Consider the following 20,730-nt stretch of genomic DNA (forward strand, 5'->3'; position numbering starts at 1 on the left):
AGTAAGCAGTTCTAGAAGGAGCGAGATTTGCCCCGCCCCACAGGCAGAGCCGGCTGCCGATTGGCCTAACAGCTTTCGGCCAGCCCCTAGTTAAGGCCCGCCCCACAGGGAGCTTGGAGGCTCATTGGCTCGCTCCCTGGCCAATCACCATACGCTTTCCGATTTCTCCCTTCCCTCAGCAGTGCCAACCCCGGGACGTTTAAATTGCACCTTGCTAGCGACTACCGCGCCTTAGAATAATACCTGGAGAAATTAATGTAGGTGGGAGGGTGTTTCAAACGTTTCTTTTTTTTCCTTGCTTCATTTTCGTGTCGTTAAGTAGACCTTTCCCTCTAATTTGCCGTTCTTCCCCTACAGATGGAATATTTGCCACCGGTGTGGCAAATGTTGAGGCAAGACAGGTGTGTGGTTATGATGTGCCATTCGCTCTTCCAAGAGCTTTCCTTGGTCACTGTCCCTTTAAAGCGTTAAGCATCTGAGACGCTACGGTGTGTGTGGTAAAGGAAATTCCTTTTCAAGGAAAGTAGGAGAGCTGAATAATCTCTTGGCATAATCTTTATCACAGTCCAAAGAATATCAAACTTTGGTTGTCTGTGAAAATTTAAATATTGACTAGGTGATAGTAGTAATTTATCCTTATTTTTTTTTTTTTTTCTTTATAGGGCCGCATCCGCGGCTTATGGAAGTTCCCACGCTAGGGGTCAAATTGGTGCTACAGCTGCCACCCTATATCACAGCCACAGCAACGCCAGATTCCAGCCATGTCTGCGATTTACAATCCAACTCAGGGCAACGCAGGATACTTAACTCCAGCCTGCCTCCTCATGGATTGACAGTCAGGTCTGCTTCCATTGGGCCACAACGGGAACTCCCATAGTAATAATTTATTCTTAATCTTGGGGATTTGCTTTAAATAATCCTGTGGAAATGGCAGTGAATATAGGTAAGACTGGCCATGAATATTGGGTGACGGGTTAACTAGGGGTCCATGACATCATTGCTTTCAAAGTTTAAACTGTATACTAATCACCTGGGGATCTTGTTAAAAGTGCAGATTCTGATTCAGTAAATCTGGATTGGGGCCCAAGATTCTGCACTTCTAACAAGCTCCCAGATGATGCTAATGCAGCTGGTCCTGGGAACATACTTTGAGTAGCAGAGGATTATCCTGTTTTCCTTGGATATTTGAAATTTTCTGTAATAAGAAATGTTTAAAATAACCTCAGAAGCTCTTTTACTCTATTTTATTTATTTTTGTCTTTTTGCCTTTTCTAGGGCCGCTCTTGCGGCATATGGAGGTTCCCAGGCTAGGAGTCTAATCGGAGCTGTAGTTGCCAGCCTATGCCACAGCCACGCAGGATCCGAGCCATGTCTGCAACCAGCACCACAGCTCGAGGCAACGCCAGATCTTTAACCCAGTGAGCATGGCCGGGGATCGAACTGGAAACCTCATGGTTCCTAGCCAGATTCGTTAACCACTGAGCCACAACGGGAACTCCAGAAGCTCTTTTAAATACAGGCTCCCAAAACGATTTAATAGGCCTAGAGTAGGGCCCAGGAATTATCAGGGCCCCCAGGTGCTAACCATGCATAGCTTATAGATCACACTATGAGAAACAAATCAGAAATACAACCTTTATCTTTGAAAGAGTGTAAGTCAGAAATACAACCTTTAGCTGGTGTCAGAATCTTAGTGGCTGAGAAGTATAGTATAATTAGTCTAGTTTTCTATACTCTTTTCTTTTTCTTTTTTTTCTTTTTTTTCCTATTTTTTGCCTTTTTGCCATTTCTTGGGCGGCTTCTGCGGCATATGGAGGTTTCTAGGCTAGGGGTCTAATCGGAGCTGTAGCCGCTGGCCTACGCCACAGCCACAGCAACTCAGGATCCAAGCCGCATCTAAGACCTGCACCACAGCTCCTGGCAACGCTGGATCCTTAACCCACTGAGCAAGGCCAGGGATCGAACCCAAAACCTCATGGTTTCTAGTCGGATTCGTTAACCACTGCGCCACAATGGGAACTCCTCTAATACTCTTTTCATCTGTAGAATCTGCTTCCTCAGAAAGGAGGTGTGTGAAGAATCTTTATCCTCTAGGATAGAGATGGTGAGTGTGGGAGTCAGCACAGAGCCATGCCGTGCCAGGTAAGTTTGACAATTAGCCTGGAGATTAAGGGAATGTAGGATGGGTTGGTTTCCATTTGGTGGCCATGATCACACTTCATGGGGCCAGTGTCTTACTTCCTCACAGGTGGGAGGTGGAGACAGACAAAACTATCCTACAGCGGCGGCAAAAGCAGATAGATTATGGCAAGCGCACACCTGGTTACCAGTCCTTTCTACAGCAGGTTCCCAAGTGAGTGCAACTGTGGGTAGTCACAACAAGACGGTCAACCATGTGGCTTTTGTTCAATTTCAGGTGATAGAAAGATACTAGATCTGAGTGTTGTTAAAAAAGTTGCAACATTACTAAAATATCTGGCAATCTAGCCCCCAAAATAAGTTTCCAAGATTTTTTTTTTTTTTTCAAATGCAGTAAGTTACACTTGGTCCATAAAACTTCTTAAAGCTCTATCAGGGAGTTCCCGTCATGCCTCAGGGGTAAGGAACCCAACTAGTATCCATGAGGAAACTGGCCTTGCTCTCTCGGATGGGGATCCAGCAGTACCTTGAGCTGCAGTGTAGGTCACAGACGCAGCTTGGATCCCATGTTGTTGTGGCTGTGGTGTAGGCTGGCAACTGCAGCTCTGATTCAGCCCCTAGCCTCGGAACTTCCATATGTCAAGGGTGTAGCTCTGAAAAAAAAAAAAAAAAGAAAAAGAAAACAAGCTCTATCAGTGTTTGCTAATGAAGTTTGTTTTCATCCATTTTCACCTCATGCCTCCAGCTGACTTGGATAATGACAACATACTTGCCTAACTACATGTAAGTTTACATACATACATACAAGTTAATGTATGAAAAGGTAGAATTTATTTTAAAGAAATGTCAAATACAGTCTTTTATATCTATTTTGACTTCTGCGGGCATTGGAATATCTAATTCCCCTTCCCAGAAGAAAGAATATCAGAGAGTTGGGAAGTTTGGTGTTTAAAGATTTTCTTTGGATTGAGGGCACTGATCCTACCTCATTCTCAGGGAATCCCTAATGCGTCTCCTAATTCGCTGTGGTAAGTAGTGAGCTGTGCCCCTTCACCTTGACCTCAGTCTGACACAATCTGTTGTTGCCAGGGCACAGCGACTGCCAGGACTTCACCCTCAAACGCCAAACAAGAACAGGAGGTACAGCCGTCGATCCTGGGATGCCCAGATCAGGCAGTGGAGAAGAGCCCTACATTCCTGGGACCCCCCCAACCAGCCTCTGCAGGCTGAGGGGTGTGTGCACTATTCCTGGTTCCTTCTTTGAGTGATGGACTAAGCCCCACCTCTCTCCACTTTGCAGAGGTTTAGCTTTCACTGGCTGAAAAGGGAGAGTCTGAATGAGGTTCATGTTCCTTTGACTCTACTGTCTCTCTAGGTGGGGAATGGAGAATCTCTTAGAGCCAATGGATTCTTCCCCTTTGCAACCCTCAGGGAATCTGGATGGAGACCAGAAGGGAACCCAGGTAGTATCCTCTGCTGCAATCCATTGGAGCAGGGTCAGAGATGGGATCTGGCCTAGGAGGCCACAGTTATGATGGGGTTCAAGGTAGTAGCCCAAGAACAAAAGAAGGAAAATAAGAGAGCAGGACAAATTGCAAGACATGAGTTAAAAAAAAAAAAAAAACCGTTGAAGGGAGTTCCCGTCGTGGCGTAGTGGTTAACGAATCCGCCTAGGAACCATGAGGTTGCGGGTTCAATCCCTGGCCTTGCTTAGTGGGTTAAGGATCTGGCGTTGTCGTGAGCTTGTCGTATGGGTTGAAGACACGGCTCGGATCCCACAGTGCTGTGCCTCTGGCGTAGGCGGCGGCTACAGCTCCGATTCGACCCCTAGCCTGGGAACTTCCATATGCCACGGGAGTGGCCCAAGAAAACGCAAGAGACAAAAAAAAAACAAAAAACAAACAAAAAAAAACTTGAAGCAAAAGTGGCATAAGGAGATCTAGTTAAAGTTAGTAATGGGAGAGAGGTTGAGCTGCACTGGGGAAGCTATTTTATACTTGATGAAATGAGTGTCATCTTCCTTTGAAATGACACCTGAAACCTCACTTGGAGGGTTTTAAGTGTCTCAGTTTCTTTCAGTATTTACTCAACCATTTAAGTATAGTAAGCATGGTCTTTTATTATTAAATAAAAAGAGGGATCACCTAATGGTGAAGATCAGAGGTTTTAGAGCCTAAGACTGCTTTCCTCCCACATCCACCTCAGCATGCTGAAGTTCCTGGGCCAGGGATGTAACCCATGCCACAGCAGCAACTCAAGCCACTTCAGTGCCTTACCCCACTGCACCACAAGAGAATTCCTCAACTGCTTTTTAATACCTCTGTCCATCACTGTTAAGGGAGTCACTTAACCTCTCCTGCTGTTTTATCTGTCAAATAGATTTTTGTCTCATTTTATTATTGTAAACAAAAATGAGAATACACATTTAAAGTAGGCATCACGGTGCCTGAAACATAAGTGCTCCACCAACAGCAGTTATTGGAAACCATGTCTGTCTTTTTTTTTTTTTTTTTTTTTTTTTTCTTTTTTGGCTTTTTAGGGCCTCAATTGGGGCTTGTGGAGATTCCCAGGCTAGGGGTCGAATCAGAGCTACAGCTGCTGGCCATAGCCAGAGCCACGCGACGCAGGATCTGAGCCGCGTCTGCAAGCTACACCATAGCTCATGGCAATGCCAGATTCTTAACCCACTGAGCAAGGCCAGGGATGTAATCCCAACCTCATGGTTCCTAGTTGGATTGTTTCTGCTGCACCACCAACAGGAGCTCCAGGAAAACCATGTCTCTTGTATTTCATGGCCCCTGTGCCTTCTTTTGCTAAGGGAAATGTGCAGGGCAAGCAAGTGTGCAGTATATTTCCCCCCCCATTTTCTTCATAAATACATCACTTTCCCTCTACTTTTCTTTTTCAGCTTGCAGATTTGGTGGCTCCTGCCTCCTCCCTTTCCTGGATCTGTGAGGAAGATCCCCACCACTGGCTCTACGTTCTAGCTGATTACAATTATCTGTCCCAAACTTGAGTGGAGCACAAAATATTTAGGGAAAACATGTCTTTCAGAGGACTTGTTGCTGAATGTGACAATGAAATTACTTGCAGTACTTCTTTCCAATCGATTAAAAATGAAGTCTAAAACTCTGTCCTTTAAGAGATCATAACACGAAGGCATTGTTTAACCCACCCCATCTTCCCATTTTTTTACCGTCTCTCTAAACCTTCTCGATAGCTGAGACTCAAATTGACATAAGAGCCAGAAATCACCCAGCTTTTCCACAACCTCTTCACCTACTACTATATTCAGATTCTTAAAAAAGGACTGAAACTTTGGCTGAGGTGGGAGGTGGTGGGAGTGGTGGAGATTTAGTAAAAGGTGGTTTCCTCTTCCTGAGGAGAAAACAGCCATCAATATTTTCCCCTCATCTGCCTGTTTGCTCCCTCCCTTTCTGTCTAAAGGAAAGTGGTCCAGCTGTAACCACCATACTTTTCCCCTCCCCCTTCCCCCTCCCCCACGCAAGCAACTGAACCGCCTATGATGTCATAATCACAATCCCATTACCTCATCCTGCTGGGGGGGGTGCGTAGGGGAGGAGGAGTGAACAGCCCTGGGCCCTGGTCAGCTTTACGATATTTTGGGTAACGGCTAATTACAGAACCAAGTAGGAACGGTCCCGCAACCGTTATAAGTCCTGGATTCTTAAGGCTCGAGCCGATCTGGCAGCTGGGAGAGGGGCTCTGGGACTCAGAGCAGGCCCTAATCGGCGCTTGGACTACACTTCCCAGAAGCCTTCACGCCGCGGACGGGTCCTCTGCTAGGAGAAAGGGGATTCCTTCAGAAAGGCGGCTGTAGAGGGTGGGACAGAAGAGCAGGTGAGAGGAACCTGAATTAGTTCTTTTACACTACTGGAACCGAGTTGAGGGCTGTAAGTGGATCTATGTAGTAATAGAGGGCGAAGGCGATGGCTTTGTTTACCTTCAGCCGACGCGGCCTCCCCCGCGGGTTTCGACGTTTGCCTCCAACTGGGTCAGTCCACCTTCTCCAATATGTTGGAGGGGGTGACTCGATAATGAGGAACCCACCCTTGTAGCTAAGTCAAAGAGCCGGGCCTCTTCCCGACAGCGCCATCCAAGAAGGACTTTGAGAGATAAACGACGCGGTGCTCGAGCCTCCGCGGACGGTTCGGGGGGATTCTGCATATCGGGGCGATCTCCCCGCTCTCCTCAGGGGCCCGTTGGTTCGCTCCGGCGCCTTTTAAGGGCACCGTGGGGCGAACCGAGCGCTCAGAGCTGCTCTGGCCGCGGCCCTGGGAGCTGGAGGAGCCGCGGTAGGTGCGGAGGGCAGGTGGCGCTGGGGCCTCGGGGCGGGCACCTCGACCGTCCCTCCCTCTTTCCCTTTTTCCCCTCCCCCAGCCTGGCCGCCTGCGAGGCAGGGCCTCGCTGGCCGCCTCCGCGGGGAGAGCACGGGACCCGGTGGGGGAGGGGGTGGCGGAGTGCTAAGTCCCAGACCCTCTCCATCCTCTGCGTCCTGAGTTCGCTTCCCGCGGCCAGGTGATGGGAGCTGATTGGGAAGAGACGAGCGACAGCCCCCATGAGCGTGCCCTGGCGCCCCCCCCACCCGGGGGGGGGCGGCAGCGGACGCCCCATGCCCCACCCCGCGGGGACAGGCAGGGCAACCGAGGGAGAGGTTGAAGATTGGAAGGGGGGCCTAGCCTTTTGCTTCTTCATTGGGGTGGGGGGAGGGGTGCTCCCCACTTGTCACCCTTATCCCCACCAGTGCCATATGGAGGAAGAGCAGTCAGGTCCCCACATACCTGTTCATGCACCTCCATGCCTGCCTCATGTTTTCCTTAGTCTCCCCCAGAGCTGTGGGACTGGGACCTAGGGGGAAGGTCCCCATGGGTTTTTGACTCTCCTCCCCTTTGGCCTCACTTGATCCTAGGTTCTCCAGGTTTCAGCACAACCTCAGCATCCCTGAAACCCTAATGTCAGGGATTACTGCCAACCCATGGGGTCGGGGTGGCAGGGGTCCAACCTTTATTTGGGGGGGTGATGGTGGAGAGAAAGCCTGGATTGAGAGTTGGGCCTGGTGGGGTTTGGAGGAGGGCCTAGCCGCCTGCTGCTCTGTGTAGGGCTGAGCCCCGTGCCAGTTGTTAAGCTGAGAAGTTTTAACTTGTTTAGTGAACGTTCAGGGCTGTCTGCCCCTCAGATACACAAAATGGAAGGGGAAGGAAGGCGGCAAGAGAGGGCTTCTTACACTTTTTTCTATGCCTGCCTGAGAAAGAGGAGGCCCCTCGTGGAGCTGGTTTGCCTTCTTTTGTGTCCTGGTTTGATTCCTTATGGCTTCCGTTCTGTTCCCCCTCTCAGCCTGGCCTGTTTTAGGAAACTCAGACAGAGAGTATCAGTTGCGTGGTGGTAGTTGCATTGTTCCAATTACCGCCGTGTGTGGCCACATCCCAACAATTAAAATGCAGAAAAACACAAAATCACTCTCTTCCCTTGATCCCAGAGAGGGCTAGAAGTTTGCTGTTTGGCTAAATGCCTCATGAAGAGCTTAAAAGAGTTTGCTTCACTCCCTGCTCCTCATGGCTGGTCAGCTTGAGGCCTGGGGTGTCTGGGGGTAAAAGCCTGCAGTTAGGTTCCCTCTCTGGTTGATTTTTGAGGGCAGAGTTAAGAAACCAAGAGCAGAAGTGATATAAGCTTTAGCTTCTACAAGAACATAGGGGAAGCAGCCGAAAGGAGCTCCCAGGAAGCTGGAACTCTGTTCGGAGTGGTAATAATAATTATGCATGAAAATGTTATTTAGCCATAGTGATGACTGACTTCTCCAACACCTTTTTTCCCTTAAACTCCAAGTACACGAAGGTGTATTTCTTTGCATTTCCTTGTGGTCTGCCTTCTTTGGAGGTGAGAGTGGGTAGAGAGGATCCCCTCTTTTTCTGCCTAGGTAGAGAGTGGTCTGCCCTCAAGGTCACAGAACAACCCTTTTGGGCTTCTCTTGTGTGCAGGTGAAGGAGGTTGGGATCCAGCCAAGTAGATCAACCCAATTGCCTTCTTCATGTTGGTATTAGCACTTTTGGCATTCTGAGGGTTTGTAGAAGATCAAATAAGAGGGATGAGAAACGGCAGTTTGTGTGGACTCCTGATTTGTATAGGCTTGGATGTATACTTTTTACATAGTGATATTTGGCATAATATTTTTCCAGTGACAGAGTGTGGTTATTCTGCCCATTTTACCTATGAGTAAACTGAGGCAAAGAAAGGTTAGATTTGCCAATCGGACCCATATTTGATTTCTTTTTTTTTTTTTTTTTTTTTTTTTTTTGCTTTTTAGGGCCATATGGAGATTCCCAGGCTAGGGGTCTAATCAGAGGTACAGCTGCTGGCCACACTGAGCGAGGCCAGGGATTGAACCCGAAACCTCATGGTTCCTAGTTGGATTCATTTCCTCTACGCCACAATGGGAACTCCTTGATTTCTTGATAGTTGTATCTGCTAGCAAATGTTACTTAGACGTCTGGTGTGCCGTCTGCCTGCTGGTCATTTCTGGGAATAGGCAGAACAGTTTGGAAATGTTAGGTTAACTTCCCCTCCTCCCTTGAGCAAGGCCCCTCAGGCAATTGTGTGGGTTTGAAGCCTGTTCTCTGATAGAATTCGTTTGCTTCTGCTGTAATTGACCATGAGAAAGAGTCTTGATTAATTGTATTCATGGTCTTTGAGTCAGATCAGGCTAAAAACTTAGTTGAGTGAAGTCAGAGTTGTTTTCAATCTCTCTAGAGTTGAAATGTAAATGGAGTCACCCTGGTACATTTCCTTATTCTCTTATGAGAGAATATGTACAGTATCTGTTGGAGAAGAATAATACGATAGCAGCTCTTGAGGCTAAGGAGAACATAATACCTTGTTTACTCTGATTGTTTTGAAGCAGAAATTCATTCCTACAACCACTGTTCCTCTTTGTTCCCTATTAATATTTCTGATGTTTAGGAAAAGTTTACCTCTCTTTGCTTATGACTAGAAGATAAAATATTGGACTAATCAGGACAGAAATAACAATTTGGGCGTCTCTCTCCTTTGAGCTGGTTTTTGTTTGTTTGTTTGTTTGTTTTTTTTTGGTTTTTTTTTTTTGTCTTTTCGCCATTTCTTGGGCTGCTCCCGCGGCATATGGAGGTTCCCAGGCTAGGGGTCAAATTGGAGCTGTAGCTGCCAGCCTACACCACAGCCACAGCAACGAGGGATCCGAGCCGCGTCTGCGACCTACACCACAGCTCACGGCAACGCCGGATCTTTAACTCACTGAGCAAGGGCAAGGATCGAACCCGCAACCTCATGGTTTCTAGTCGGATTTGTTAACCACTGTGCCACGACGGGAACTCCTGAGCTGTTTTCTAAGTGGTGCCAGTGTTCTGGATATGCAGAGCAAGGCATGAACCAGGTTAGGAGTGGCAAATAGGTTTCAATTTGCTTACCAAGTCCATTTCATTTTACTGGTTATCTGGACTACCAAGTTGAGAATGTTTCTGAGGCCATGTTTAGGCTTAGCATGAAAGAGCTGTTGTCAATTAATGATGTCTGCCAGAGGCCTGACATAGGGATGCTGTGGTATGTGTGCCATGCATTTTCTATCTCTGGACTAGGTACATCTCTAATATCACTTGGGGCTGGTCCCTCTATAATTGGCAGACTCAGCAGGCATGACTGGAGAGGGAAGTCCCAATGGTGCTAGAATGGTGCTGCAGTGGCAGAAGACGGCTCACGAGTGAGGTCTGGAAGAACGACAGGGAAGACATCCATCATTTGCTCCACAGTGTGCAAGTCAAATCCCGGGGAGAATCATGATAACCCTGATCACTGAGCAGCTACAGAAGCAGACTCTGGATGAGCTGAAATGCACACGCTTCAGCATCAGTCTGGTAAAAGACCAGTCTTCCTGCTTCTCCACGACCCCCTCCCCCTTTTTTCTGAGGCTGTTTGTTGTTACTGCTTCACCCTCATCCTGTGCTCTTTGAGTCATAATACTTGTATTGGAAGAGCCCATTAGAGGTTCAAAACCCAGCCCAAAAGGAAGGGGGCAGGGATTTTTCAACTGTTAGAGAAGGGACACCAAAATCTGGGTGGAGAAGGGTTTGAGATACTGTTTGATGTGGATTATCTCACTAACTTTGGAAACACAAGAAGAAGAGAACACTTAGGGGTCCCTAACATCTGTATAGCCCATAAATTGCAGGGGTGAGCTAGAGAGGGCTTCCTGGAAATCTGTCCTGATTCTGAATCATGATGGATATTTCTGTCTCTTAGCCTTTGCCTGATCATGCAGACATCTCCAACTGTGGGAACCCTTTCCAGCTTGTGTCTGGTAAGATGTGTATATTTGTGTGTATGCCTGTGCCTCCATCCATACATTTTTTTCATTGGTTTCCCGTAACCAGGACCAGCTAGCCCACCTCCACAGCTATCTTGCCAGGATCACCCACTGAGATTGGTGCTAGTCTCCATTTTACTGCACCAGCATGTTTTTACCTGTTTAGTTTGCCCTTATTCTAATGTCATGGAGACTTTTATAATCTTCTTTTTTTTTTTTTTAGGGCCACACCTGGCATATAGAAGTTCCCAGGCTAAAGGTTGACTTGGAACTGCAGCTGCCAACCTATACCACAACCACAGCAATATGGGATCTGAGCTGCATCTGCTACCTACACTGCAGCCTATGACAATGCCAGATCCTTAACCCACTGAACGGGACTGGGGATAGAACCCAGAACCATAACCTCATGGATTCTAGTCAGGTTCGTTACTGCTGAGCCACAGCAGGAACTCCTAATATCTAGGTTTTGTTTTTTTTTTTTTTTACCTTTTAGGGCTGCATTCACGGCATATGGAGGTTCCCAGGCTAGGGGTCAAAATGGAGCTACAGCTGCCAGCCTGCACCATAGCCACAACAATGCAGGATTCAAACTATGTCTGCAACCTACACCACAGCTCACAGCAATGCCAGATCCTTGACCCACTGAGGGAGGCCAGGGATTGAACCCCCAACCTCATGGTTCCTAGTTGTATTTGTTTCTGCTGCACAACAGGAACTCCCTAAAATCTAATTTTTTGAGTAGACAGTACATTTACATTTCAAAAATTTTTATTTTTATTTGTTTGTTTTTGGCCTTGCTCACAGCATATGGAAATTACCAGGCCAGGGATCAAACCCATGCTACAGCAGTGACCTCAGCTGCTACAGTGACAATGCCAGATCTTTAACCTGCTGCTCCACAAGGGAACTTCCCCTAAATTTTATTTTATTTTCTTCTTTTTTTTAAGGCCACACCTGCGGCATTTGGGAGTTCCCAGGCTAGGGGTCAGATTGGAGCTATACCTGGCCTACACCACAACCACAGCAGCACCAGATCCAAGCCACATATGTGGCAGCGCTGGATCCTTAACGCAGTGAGCAAGGCCAGGGATTGAACTGGAATTCTCATGGACACTAGTAGGGTTCATTACTGCTGAGCCACAACTGGCACTTCCCACCCGCCACCTGCCAAGTTTTAAGTAGCAGAAACTTGTTATTAAAGTCTCCTTATCTTCCATCCACCCAACTCCTATCACCTTTCTATTTTATTTATTTATTTATTTATTTTTGTCTTTTTGCTATTTCTTGGGCCGCTCCTGCGGCATATGGAGGTTCCAGGCTAGGGGTCGAATCGGAGCTGTGGCCACCAGCCTACGCCAGAGCCAAAGCAACACGGGATCCGAGCCGCGTCTGCGACCTACACCACAGCTCACGGCAACGCCGGATCGTTAACCCACTGAGCAAGGGCAGGGACCGAACCCGCAACCTCATGGTTCCTAGTCAGATTCGTTAACCACTGCGCCATGACGGGAACTCCCCTATCACCTTTCTAAAAGTAACTCCTGTTTGTGGTTTCTTGTCTATCCAACTAGAGTTTCTTTATACATGTCACAGTAAATGTAAATTTTGTTGGGCTATGGCCTCGGCCTGTGGACATTGCCAGGTTGGGGTCAAACCCACGCACAGTAGCAACCTGAGCCACTGGAGTGGCACTGCCAAATCCTTAACCTGCTGCACCACAAGGGAACTCCCTAAATGTAGATTTTTTTATTCCTACCCTCTTAACACAAAAGGTTGTATTCTGCATGTTTGACACTTTTTTTTAACTTTATGACTAGAAGATCTTTCTATAACAGTGTGTGAAATGTTTCCTTGTGGACAGCCAGATCCAAAGGAACATGAGCAGTCTTAGGGTTTTCCCAAGCATGGCTTCCACTGTCAAAGGCCTTCCCCACTCTATTTTTGCCTACCCTTAGGAATACAGATCTTTTACTGGCTTGATCATCTAACTCCTGTCTTGGTGCTTTGACCCACAGGAAGGGGAAAGGCTAAGGACGGAAAGCATAGTTCTCCTTTTCACAACTCAGGGCAGGGGGTTGGGGGGGCAAGGCAGAGCCTGGTGGAGTAGAGTGAGGGGTGAGCATGGCATAAGCACGTTTGCTTCTTCTGACTCATTGCACCTTTGAGAGGGAGTAGCAGACGATATATGAGACTATGTTTTCAGTTTCAGATGGTTTCTCATAAAGGAGGCAGTAGAGTACAGTGGTTAAAAGCCCTAGCTTGAGCGAGTTTCCCTGGTGGCTCAGTGGTAACAAACCCGACTAGTATCCATGAGGACACAGGTTTGATCCTTGGCCCCTCTCAGTGGGTTGAAGATCTGGTATTGCTGTGACCTGTGGTGTGGGTCCCAGATTCGGCTCGGATCTGGCATTGCTGTGGCTGTGGTGTAGGCTCACAGCTGTAACTCTGATTCAACCCATGGCCTGGGAACTTCTGTATGCCGCGGGTACAGCCCTAAAAAACAAAAAATAAAAAAAATTTTTAAAAGACTTAGGTTTAGGAGTTCCCGTCGTGGCACAGTGGTTAATGAACCCGACTAGGAACCATGACGTTTCAGGTGTTCTATCCCTGGCCTCGCTCAGTGGGTTAAGGATCTGGTGTTGCCGTGAGCTGTGGTGTAGGTCACAGATGTGGCTCAAATCTGACATTGCTGTGGCTGTGGTGTAGGCCTGCAGCTATAGCTGCAATTAGACCCCTAGCCTGGGAACCTCCATATGCTGCAGGTGCAGCCCTAGAAAAGACAAAAAAAAAAAAAAAAAAAGACTTAGCTTTGGCATCAGACAAATCTAGGTGTGAATACTGCTTTGGTCATTTGATTCCTACATGACTTTTGGCAAGTTATAGAACTTCTCTTATCTGTGAAATGGGGGTAGTTATAGAACCTAACTCATGAGATTTTTGAGACATGTCACATAGAGTACTCATTACATTGTGTGGCACGTAGTAAGCTTTTAAAAATATATTAGCTATCACAGGAGTTCCCAACCTGGCTTAGTGGTTAACGAACTTGGCTAGTATCCATGAGGATGTGGGTTCCATCCCTGGCCTCTCTCAGTGGGTTAAGGATCTGGCATTGCCGTGAATTGTGGGGTAGGTCGCAGACCCGACTCGGATTCTGAGTTGCTGTGGCTGTGGTGTAGGCCGACAGCTGTAGCTCCACTTCAACCCGTAGCTTGGGAACTTCCACATGCCACGGGAGACAAAAAGACAAAAGACAAAAATAAAAATGTTAGTTATCATTAATATTAATTTTTATTCTGAATGCCTTCCAGAAGGTGCTTCCTGGAGGGGTCTGCCCCCATGTTCCTGTGCCGAGTTCCAGGACAGCCTCAACCTCAGTTACCATCCCTCAGGCTTGAGCCTGCACCTCAGACCACCCAGCCCGGGAAGTTCCCTACAGGAGCAGCCCCTCTCCCAAGTCCTAAGCCCTGAGCCCCCAGACCCAGAAAAGCTTCCTGTGCCCCCTGCCCCTCCGTCTAAGAGGCACTGCCGCTCACTCTCAGTGCCCGTGGACCTGTCTCGCTGGCAGCCGGTGTGGCGGCCCGCCCCCTCCAAGCTGTGGACTCCCATCAAGCACCGGGGCAGTGGTGGAGGGGGTGGGCCGCAGGTGCCTCACCAGAGCCCCCCGAAGCGGGTCTCCAGCCTCAGGTTCCTCCAAGCTCCCAGTGCCTCTTCTCAATGTGCCCCAGCCCACAGACCCTACAGCCCCCCTTTCTTCAGCCTGGCCCTGGCCCAAGAGTCCTCTCGTCCCTCTGCTGCCTCCCCGCAAAGTGGCTCCTGGGAGAGTGATGCTGAGTCCTTGTCACCTTGCCCACCCCAGCGCCGCTTCTCCCTGTCGCCCAGCCTGGGCCCACAGGCAAGCCGCTTCTTGCCCTCTGCCCGGAGCTCCCCCGCATCCTCCCCGGAGCTGCCCTGGCGACCTCGAGGCCTGCGCAATCTTCCCCGAAGCCGCTCACAGCCTTGCGATCTTGATGCCCGAAAAGCTGGGGTCAAGCGGCGCCATGAGGAGGACCCGCGGCGGCTGCGGCCTTCCTTGGACTTTGACAAGATGAATCAGGTGGGACCTGCGGGACCAGGGAGGCTTGGATGGGAGTAGGGGCACTGTTCCGTTTTCATTTTTGAGCTGTCCTCTAGCTCTGGGCCCTTCCTGGGTCTCCCCAGGAGCTCCTTTCTCTCTGAGCTTTTTGCTAGGGTGTTCTGTCTCCATTTACCCAGGACTATCCCGGTTTTAGCCCTGAAGGTCCCAGGTCCTGTGAAAAGCCTCAGTCCTGGGGGGTTCCAGAGAAACTTGGGGTGAGACCTCTGTTAAACCTTCCAACAGAGATCCCACATTGTCATGCTAGAGGCACTTTGGCTCCTCTCTGAGAAGGCAAGAGCTACCAAAGCTCCATCATCAGTGCCCCACCCTCCTCACACATGGCTGGCTTTACCCCTTGCCCTTCGCTGCTTGCTGTGGGTCTGTGACGGCTTAAGCATGGCAGTCTGCTACATCATTCATCTGCCCAACAAATGTTTTTGACTTCCCAGTGTGCGTGCAGTTGTTGTATGCACTTGCCCACTTTTTCCATGTTCTTCCTTCTAAATTACTGGGTTGCAAACCTTTTCGAATAAGTGAGAACCTATTCACTCATTCATAGAATCATTCATTCAACTAGTCAGCAAACAATATTGAATACCTGCTATGTGGCAGGCTCTGAGGAGGCACTAGCAATCCAGTAGTGGAATAAGCAGACAGCATTCCTGCCCACGTGAAGATTTTATTGATTGATTGATTTTTGCTTTTTAGGGCCGCACCTGCGGTATGTGGAGGTTCCCAGGCTAGGGGTCTGATAGGAGCTACAGCTGCTTAAGCCTCAGATCTGCGTCTGCGACGTACACCGTAGCTCACAGCAACACCAGCTCCTTAACCCACTGAGCAAGGCCAGAGATCGAACCTGCAACCTCATGGTTCCTAGTCGGATTTGTTTCCGCCCCACCACGACGGGAACTCCCATGTGAAGATTTTAAACCTGCTTCTAATCTTGAATCTCATAGAAACTGTGGGCTCTTTCTTCAAAGAAATGTGCATGTACACCAAATATCCCAAATTTTATCAGGGAGGTCATGACCTCACCCTAATGCTTAGGACTCCTGCCTTCAAGGCACTCTGGGCCAGGGTTCTCTGGGAAGTGAGTGTCTTTCTTTGCCTTAATTTTGTTTGTTTGTTTGACAGAAACCATACTCAGGAGGTCTCTGTCTCCAAGAAACAGCCCCGGAAGGCAGCAGTAACTCTCCACCGTGGTTCATGGCCTGTAGCCCCCCGCCTCTCTCTGCTTCCTGCAGCCCCATTGGGGGTTCCTCCCAGGTGCTGAGTGAAAGCGAAGAGGAGGAAGAGGGGGCCGTGCGGTGGGGGCGGCAGGCGCTGAGCAAGCGGACACTGTGCCAGCAGGACTTTGGGGACCTGGACTTGAATCTGATTGAGGAGAACTAAAACTGAGAGGCTGCTTCCTGGGGCCACACAGACTGACTCTCTTATGGCTACTAACAAGTGTCGAGGTCCCAAGGCCCGGGGCCCAGCCTGGGAATGGGGGTGAGTGGAGGGCTCCGACTCAGGGCAGCCGGAAATCTTCTCGCTCCAGGAAGCTCGACCATGCCGAGAGACTGGCCGGGACAAGATAAACGGAGCTGGTGGCGGGAGGGACAGCCCCAGAGCAGACCCTCCCCGTGGCGGCCCTGAGTGTGAGTATCCCTGCCGCCAGAAAGCAGTGGGCAGGGAAGGGATGGGTCTGCTGACCCCCGCTCGGGGAATTTCACTAGCCCCTTTGCTTCAAAGGGCACTTGTGTCTTAGAATTTGGCCAGGGTGGGGGGTGTTGATTCAGCCTCCTTGGAGAAATTGTGTGTGTGCGTGCGCGTGCATGAGAGTGTACATGTAAATGTGTGTGCGGGTAGCCTTAGGGAAGGAGGGCAGTTGCTCCTTCACAGCAGAGCACCATGATACCCCCAGGATCCTGAGTTTTCACGGGACAGTGCGCTTGTCCAAGGAGTCGAGGGGAAGGACACCGAGGTTTTCTTTTTTCTGAGTGGCTCTGGAACCAGGCTTGTAATCCATGAGCACCCATGGCTCTGCAAAGGATTCTGTTCTAGGATGTAGCAGGGCCTTTTAAGTGGTGTGACCTCAGCTAATGGTCTTTTCCTTAGGCCCACACCCTCCCCTAGATAGGTGTAGTATTGGCTGGAGAGGGCTCTCCACCTTGGTTTTCAGCTGGCCTTTTTTCCCTCATCGGACTGCCTAGGCTGTATACAACCTGCCTCTCTCACTCCCTGAGTAGATGCAAGCACATGTGGGCAGCCGAGGCAGGGCTGAAGGGTTCCATCTTTCTCTTTGCTTCCCTACTGATGGCACCTTTTCCCCCTCACGCTCTGACCTTCAAGGGTCGAGAGCAAGGAAGGCCTTGTATTGAGGCGGACCTACAGCAGAAGTGGTGTTCAGTCCCCAGCAGGCATGGGTGAGCTCACGCCAGCACTGTCCTTTGGAAGCAGACTAGAGAAATCTGTTGTTATAAGATCCAGGCCCAGTCTCTTCTCTGACTTGCTTGAGAAAGAGGAAGGGGGTGTCAGCATTTACTAGTTTGCTTGTCTTCCACTCCTGCCAGGAAATGTTTATTGGCCTCTAATTGGCCCTTAGAGACCTCTGGGAGGTTGAGGCTCACTGAGGAATTGGCTGAGGATGTGTAAAGCAAAGGCTGTGAGAAGCAGCTGGGAGTTGGTTGTTGGATTGAATTTCCTTTTTTGTTTCATACCCACAACTTAAGCCAGGGCAGCAGGTCTCAGTGGCCACAGTGATGGGTTTAAGGACTGCAGGAGCCCTGTAGGGCTGGCTCCAGTGGAGGTGCATACTGAAGCTGCTGCCACAATAGCTTGTGAGTCTCTGTCCAGCTTTGCTTAGACCCTGCAGGACAAATTGGACCTGCCCTTCCTGTTGATTAGAAGAAGGGCATTTTTCCAGGGTTTTGTAAGAACCAATTGCTCATGTTAGGGAAGAAGACCAAGGTCTATATGTGTTTTCTTCCTCGTGGAATTGAACCTGTCATTTTCTGGGTCTCCTACATGTCGGATGGGAGCATCAGTGAGGCCCCAGCCTTATTGCTTCCACAACAGATGACGTGGCTATTTCTTCTCCAGCCTCCAGCCCTCATAGGTTCTACCCTTCCAGGGCTCCTTCCCTTCTCCTGCTAGTTAGTTATCACCTACTACCAGTGAGCTACCAGGTCTCTAGGGGCCTGAGAGGCTCTCAGGAGAATCCAGGGAAACGGTGAGCCCAGGAGTTACCCATCCTTGGTTTCATCCCTCTCCTGGCTCTTCTCCCTCTTTAGGCCATAATTTCCCTGGTGCCAGCTTCTTTTCCTCCTGGGGCATCCTCATCCTTGGGCTCTCTGCTGCAGATTGGCTGTGCCACCTTCCAGTGGGCCACTGGTAATGCCGGCGGGGTCTCTGCAGGCACAAAGCTGAAGAAGTGAGGGCAGTAATTCTGCCTCCACCCTGGCTTCCCCGAAGCCCTAGAGCTCCATCCTTAGGGGAGAAGGCCTATAGATGCCATATTTGAATTCCATTACTTTCAGACCTGGAAAGTTAAACTGGCTGGAGTTATCATTTTGTTTCCCAGTCTAACTGTGGCCCTGGGACAAGCCTTTTTGAGAAGTGGTTTATTTTGCTTTACACATAGATCTGTTCCAACAGTTTTGTGTAAACCAAATGCTATTTTTCAGTGCATTTGGACAGCTGACCATTTAAAAACAGCCTGTGATTGCTTCTTTTGTAAAGCAGACAACCTCCCTCTACTTTTAGCTGTTTTGACTATTTGGATTTTCACATATTGGGCTTACCCAGAGTGGAACGCACCTCTGCGGAGCTGTGGTTGACGCTGGGTAGACATCTGCATCTGTGTCGTGTGTGTGGTGTGGCTGACCAGTAGGTGAGTATTCCTGCGTGTGTGAGTGAAGCCACTCCCAGGCTGGTGCTCTCCTCCTGTGCCCGGTGACTGCCCAGTGGCAGCTCCAGCTGCCCTTCACTCCCACCTGCTGCCAAAGTCCCTGTGCTAATGGGATTACAAATATGAAAAGTGGAAAAAAATTTTTCGTAAACTTTGTTTTATATTAAAAAAAAATCCATAAGTCTGTGTGTGTTAAACATGAGGTCCTGCCTCTGTGGCTGTGTTTGAAAAAATAAAGTTTTATTAGAATAATCCATTTTCCCAAGCAACTGTGTGTATTAGAGTGTCTTCTTCCTTTCTTCACAAAGAAAGGCAAGGAGGAAGCGAGGGGAAGGCCGGCCTAACTCTTCCAGTCCCTTCCTCTATGACATGGTTGAGCCCTTGCCCTTCGAGGGCAGTATTTGCTCCCTAGGCCCTTTGCGGGTGTAGTAGTTACATCCTATGGCCCAAGCTTCTGTTAAGGCCTTGGTGGTTTCTGGCACGCTGATTCTGTTTCTTATTTTCCTGATTCTTAAACCGATCTCCTCTTCCCTCCTGTCACTCTCACTTCCAGCAAGTTGAAGTTAAGTATTTATATATTCCTGCTCCCTGAGAAATGCTTGATGGTGCAGTTAGAAACTTTTCTGGATTGGTTGGTAGGCTTTGGGAAGTGAGGAGAAGGCATAATAGGAGCCTTGACCAGGAATCTCTTTAAGAAGTTTTCATATCAGATCCTGAAGAGATGGAGATAAACTCCTCAGAGTTCAGATTCCAAAGACCTAAGCAATTTCCTCATCCTGAAAATACTGATTTGGGAAAATTCCTAGCAGTAGTGCTTCTCTTTTGCTCTAGAAGGTGGTGTTTCCCCTAATGCTTCAATTTTGAATGTTCATTTGCTGGAAGAATCTGTGTGGCTCACACTCTCTCTTTAGACCTTTCTATTCCACCCTTTCTTCTCCCTATGTTAGCATTCTTCCAATGTGTGTGGGTGAAGTGTAGTTGCTTAGAGAGCCAGGCAGGAGCCTCTTGTCCCTAAGGCATAGCCTTTCTTTACCAGTTGTGGTGTGGACTTGCCAGGCAGCAAGAAGAGTCAAGTTGCTTAGCCTCCGACCCAGTTTCCTGCTTCAAATTGGTGGCACTCATCATTGAATACCAATGAAGTGTGCAAGAGAACAGGATTGGCTTCACTACCTGGAGCAGGAAACTTTGAGGGGATGAAAATACACTCTAAAAAGAGTGGGAGTTGTCACCTGCCCTGGAAACAAAAGAAGGGCTTTTAGGGGGTAGGCAATGCCATGTGGTTAAAAAATCTCAGAATTACAGGTTTCTTCTTTAAAACTGCTGTTTTGTTTCATCTACTGTTTGAATAGGGGTAAAGCCAGAACTCTAAAATTGCTTCCCTTCGCTTTTTTTTTTTTTCTGTTGCAATTTTTTGTTGGTTTTTTCTACTGTTTATTTTCTGCGAAGGCAAGTGTGATTTCCTTTTCCACTCATGAAGCCTAGGAAAGACTCTAAACTCCATGAAAGCAAAGGTTTTCAGTGTTGTGTCCCCAACACTTGGAAAAATTACTGGCCTACGAAAAGAGCTGAAATTCTTATCTTTGCTGTCCCCATCCCTGAGCTTAGGCACATTTCTGTGTCTGTTGCTATGAGAAGCCAGCTTTGGACACTGGACAGTCATTAGAGCTCCATAATGGGAGAAAATCCCAGCAGTGAATTTTGAAGGAAAAGCTGCATGGCAGCTAGGTTCTGTATGGATTCACCCTTATTCCCTGCCTACCAACTACAGTTTGTGGGCCATGTGCTTTAAGAGGTGTTTCTTGACCCAGAAAAGCATTAGGCCTCAGGTTGGCTATGGGAGATGGAAATTACAAGGGAAAAAGTCCAAGGAAATGTTTCCTTGGTGCTCCACAGGGTTCTAGAATGACTTCTCTGGATGTTGCACTTTTGCAACAATCGGTTCCTCCCTCTTGGCTCCAACCTTTGCTGCAAGCCAAGTAGGTCAAGGGTAAAAGGGTTATTGACAGATTTCTGGATAGGCACATAAGTCTTGAAGAAAGAACTCTTACTGCTCTTATCTGTCTATAGGTCAGATCCATGAAAGATTTCTCGGGCACTTTTAGGACAGTAATCATGGATTAATACTAGACTTTTTTCTGGTTTATATCTGCTTCTGGTTTATATCTATATATACTCGACATCCATAAGACCATGGAACTTGGGCCAGTCTCTTAACAGGACCAATGTTAA

At 48.5% G+C, this 20,730-nt stretch overlaps 2 protein-coding genes across 7 annotated transcripts; both read left to right on the top strand.

Annotated features, from left to right (window-relative positions):
• Window positions 1-149: 149 nt before the first annotated feature.
• On the top strand, window positions 150-6,081 carry LOC100515533 (histone RNA hairpin-binding protein). 3 transcript variants are annotated; one of them, XM_085014725.1, is made up of 6 exons: window positions 193-401; window positions 2,047-2,142; window positions 2,249-2,353; window positions 3,229-3,372; window positions 3,515-3,602; window positions 5,048-6,081. In XM_085014725.1, the coding sequence occupies exons 1-6, from the start codon at window positions 358-360 to the stop codon at window positions 5,153-5,155; spliced, it is 585 nt and encodes a 194-aa protein (XP_084870851.1). In that variant the 5' UTR covers window positions 193-357; the 3' UTR covers window positions 5,156-6,081. The 3 variants fall into 3 exon arrangements, with proteins under 3 accessions (XP_084870853.1, XP_084870851.1, XP_084870852.1); XM_085014727.1 differs by lacking the exon at window positions 2,249-2,353 and having other exon boundaries at window positions 150-257; window positions 5,048-5,652; XM_085014726.1 differs by lacking the exon at window positions 3,515-3,602 and having other exon boundaries at window positions 5,048-5,281.
• On the top strand, window positions 5,965-18,770 carry FAM53C (family with sequence similarity 53 member C). Of its 4 annotated transcripts, none has more exons than XM_085014719.1 (5): window positions 5,965-6,000; window positions 9,811-10,040; window positions 10,426-10,483; window positions 13,804-14,588; window positions 15,744-18,770. In XM_085014719.1, exons 2-5 carry the CDS (start codon window positions 9,963-9,965, stop codon window positions 15,999-16,001), a joined length of 1,179 nt encoding a protein of 392 aa, XP_084870845.1. In that variant the 5' UTR covers window positions 5,965-6,000; window positions 9,811-9,962; the 3' UTR covers window positions 16,002-18,770. The 4 variants fall into 4 exon arrangements, 3 of the variants coding, with proteins under 3 accessions (XP_084870845.1, XP_084870846.1, XP_005661748.1); XR_014838848.1 differs by lacking the exon at window positions 5,965-6,000 and adding an exon at window positions 6,414-6,455 and having other exon boundaries at window positions 13,804-15,059; window positions 15,349-18,770; XM_085014720.1 differs by lacking the exon at window positions 5,965-6,000 and adding an exon at window positions 6,414-6,455 and having other exon boundaries at window positions 10,426-10,512; window positions 13,231-14,588.
• Window positions 18,771-20,730: the final 1,960 nt, after the last annotated feature.

Source organism: Sus scrofa, chromosome 2, assembly GCF_054392235.1.
Source record: "Sus scrofa isolate SSC_HxYL_T2T_F1_AM1 chromosome 2, Sscrofa_HxYL_maternal_Yorkshire_Landrace_v2.0, whole genome shotgun sequence".
Taxonomy (NCBI): Eukaryota; Metazoa; Chordata; class Mammalia; order Artiodactyla; family Suidae; genus Sus; species Sus scrofa.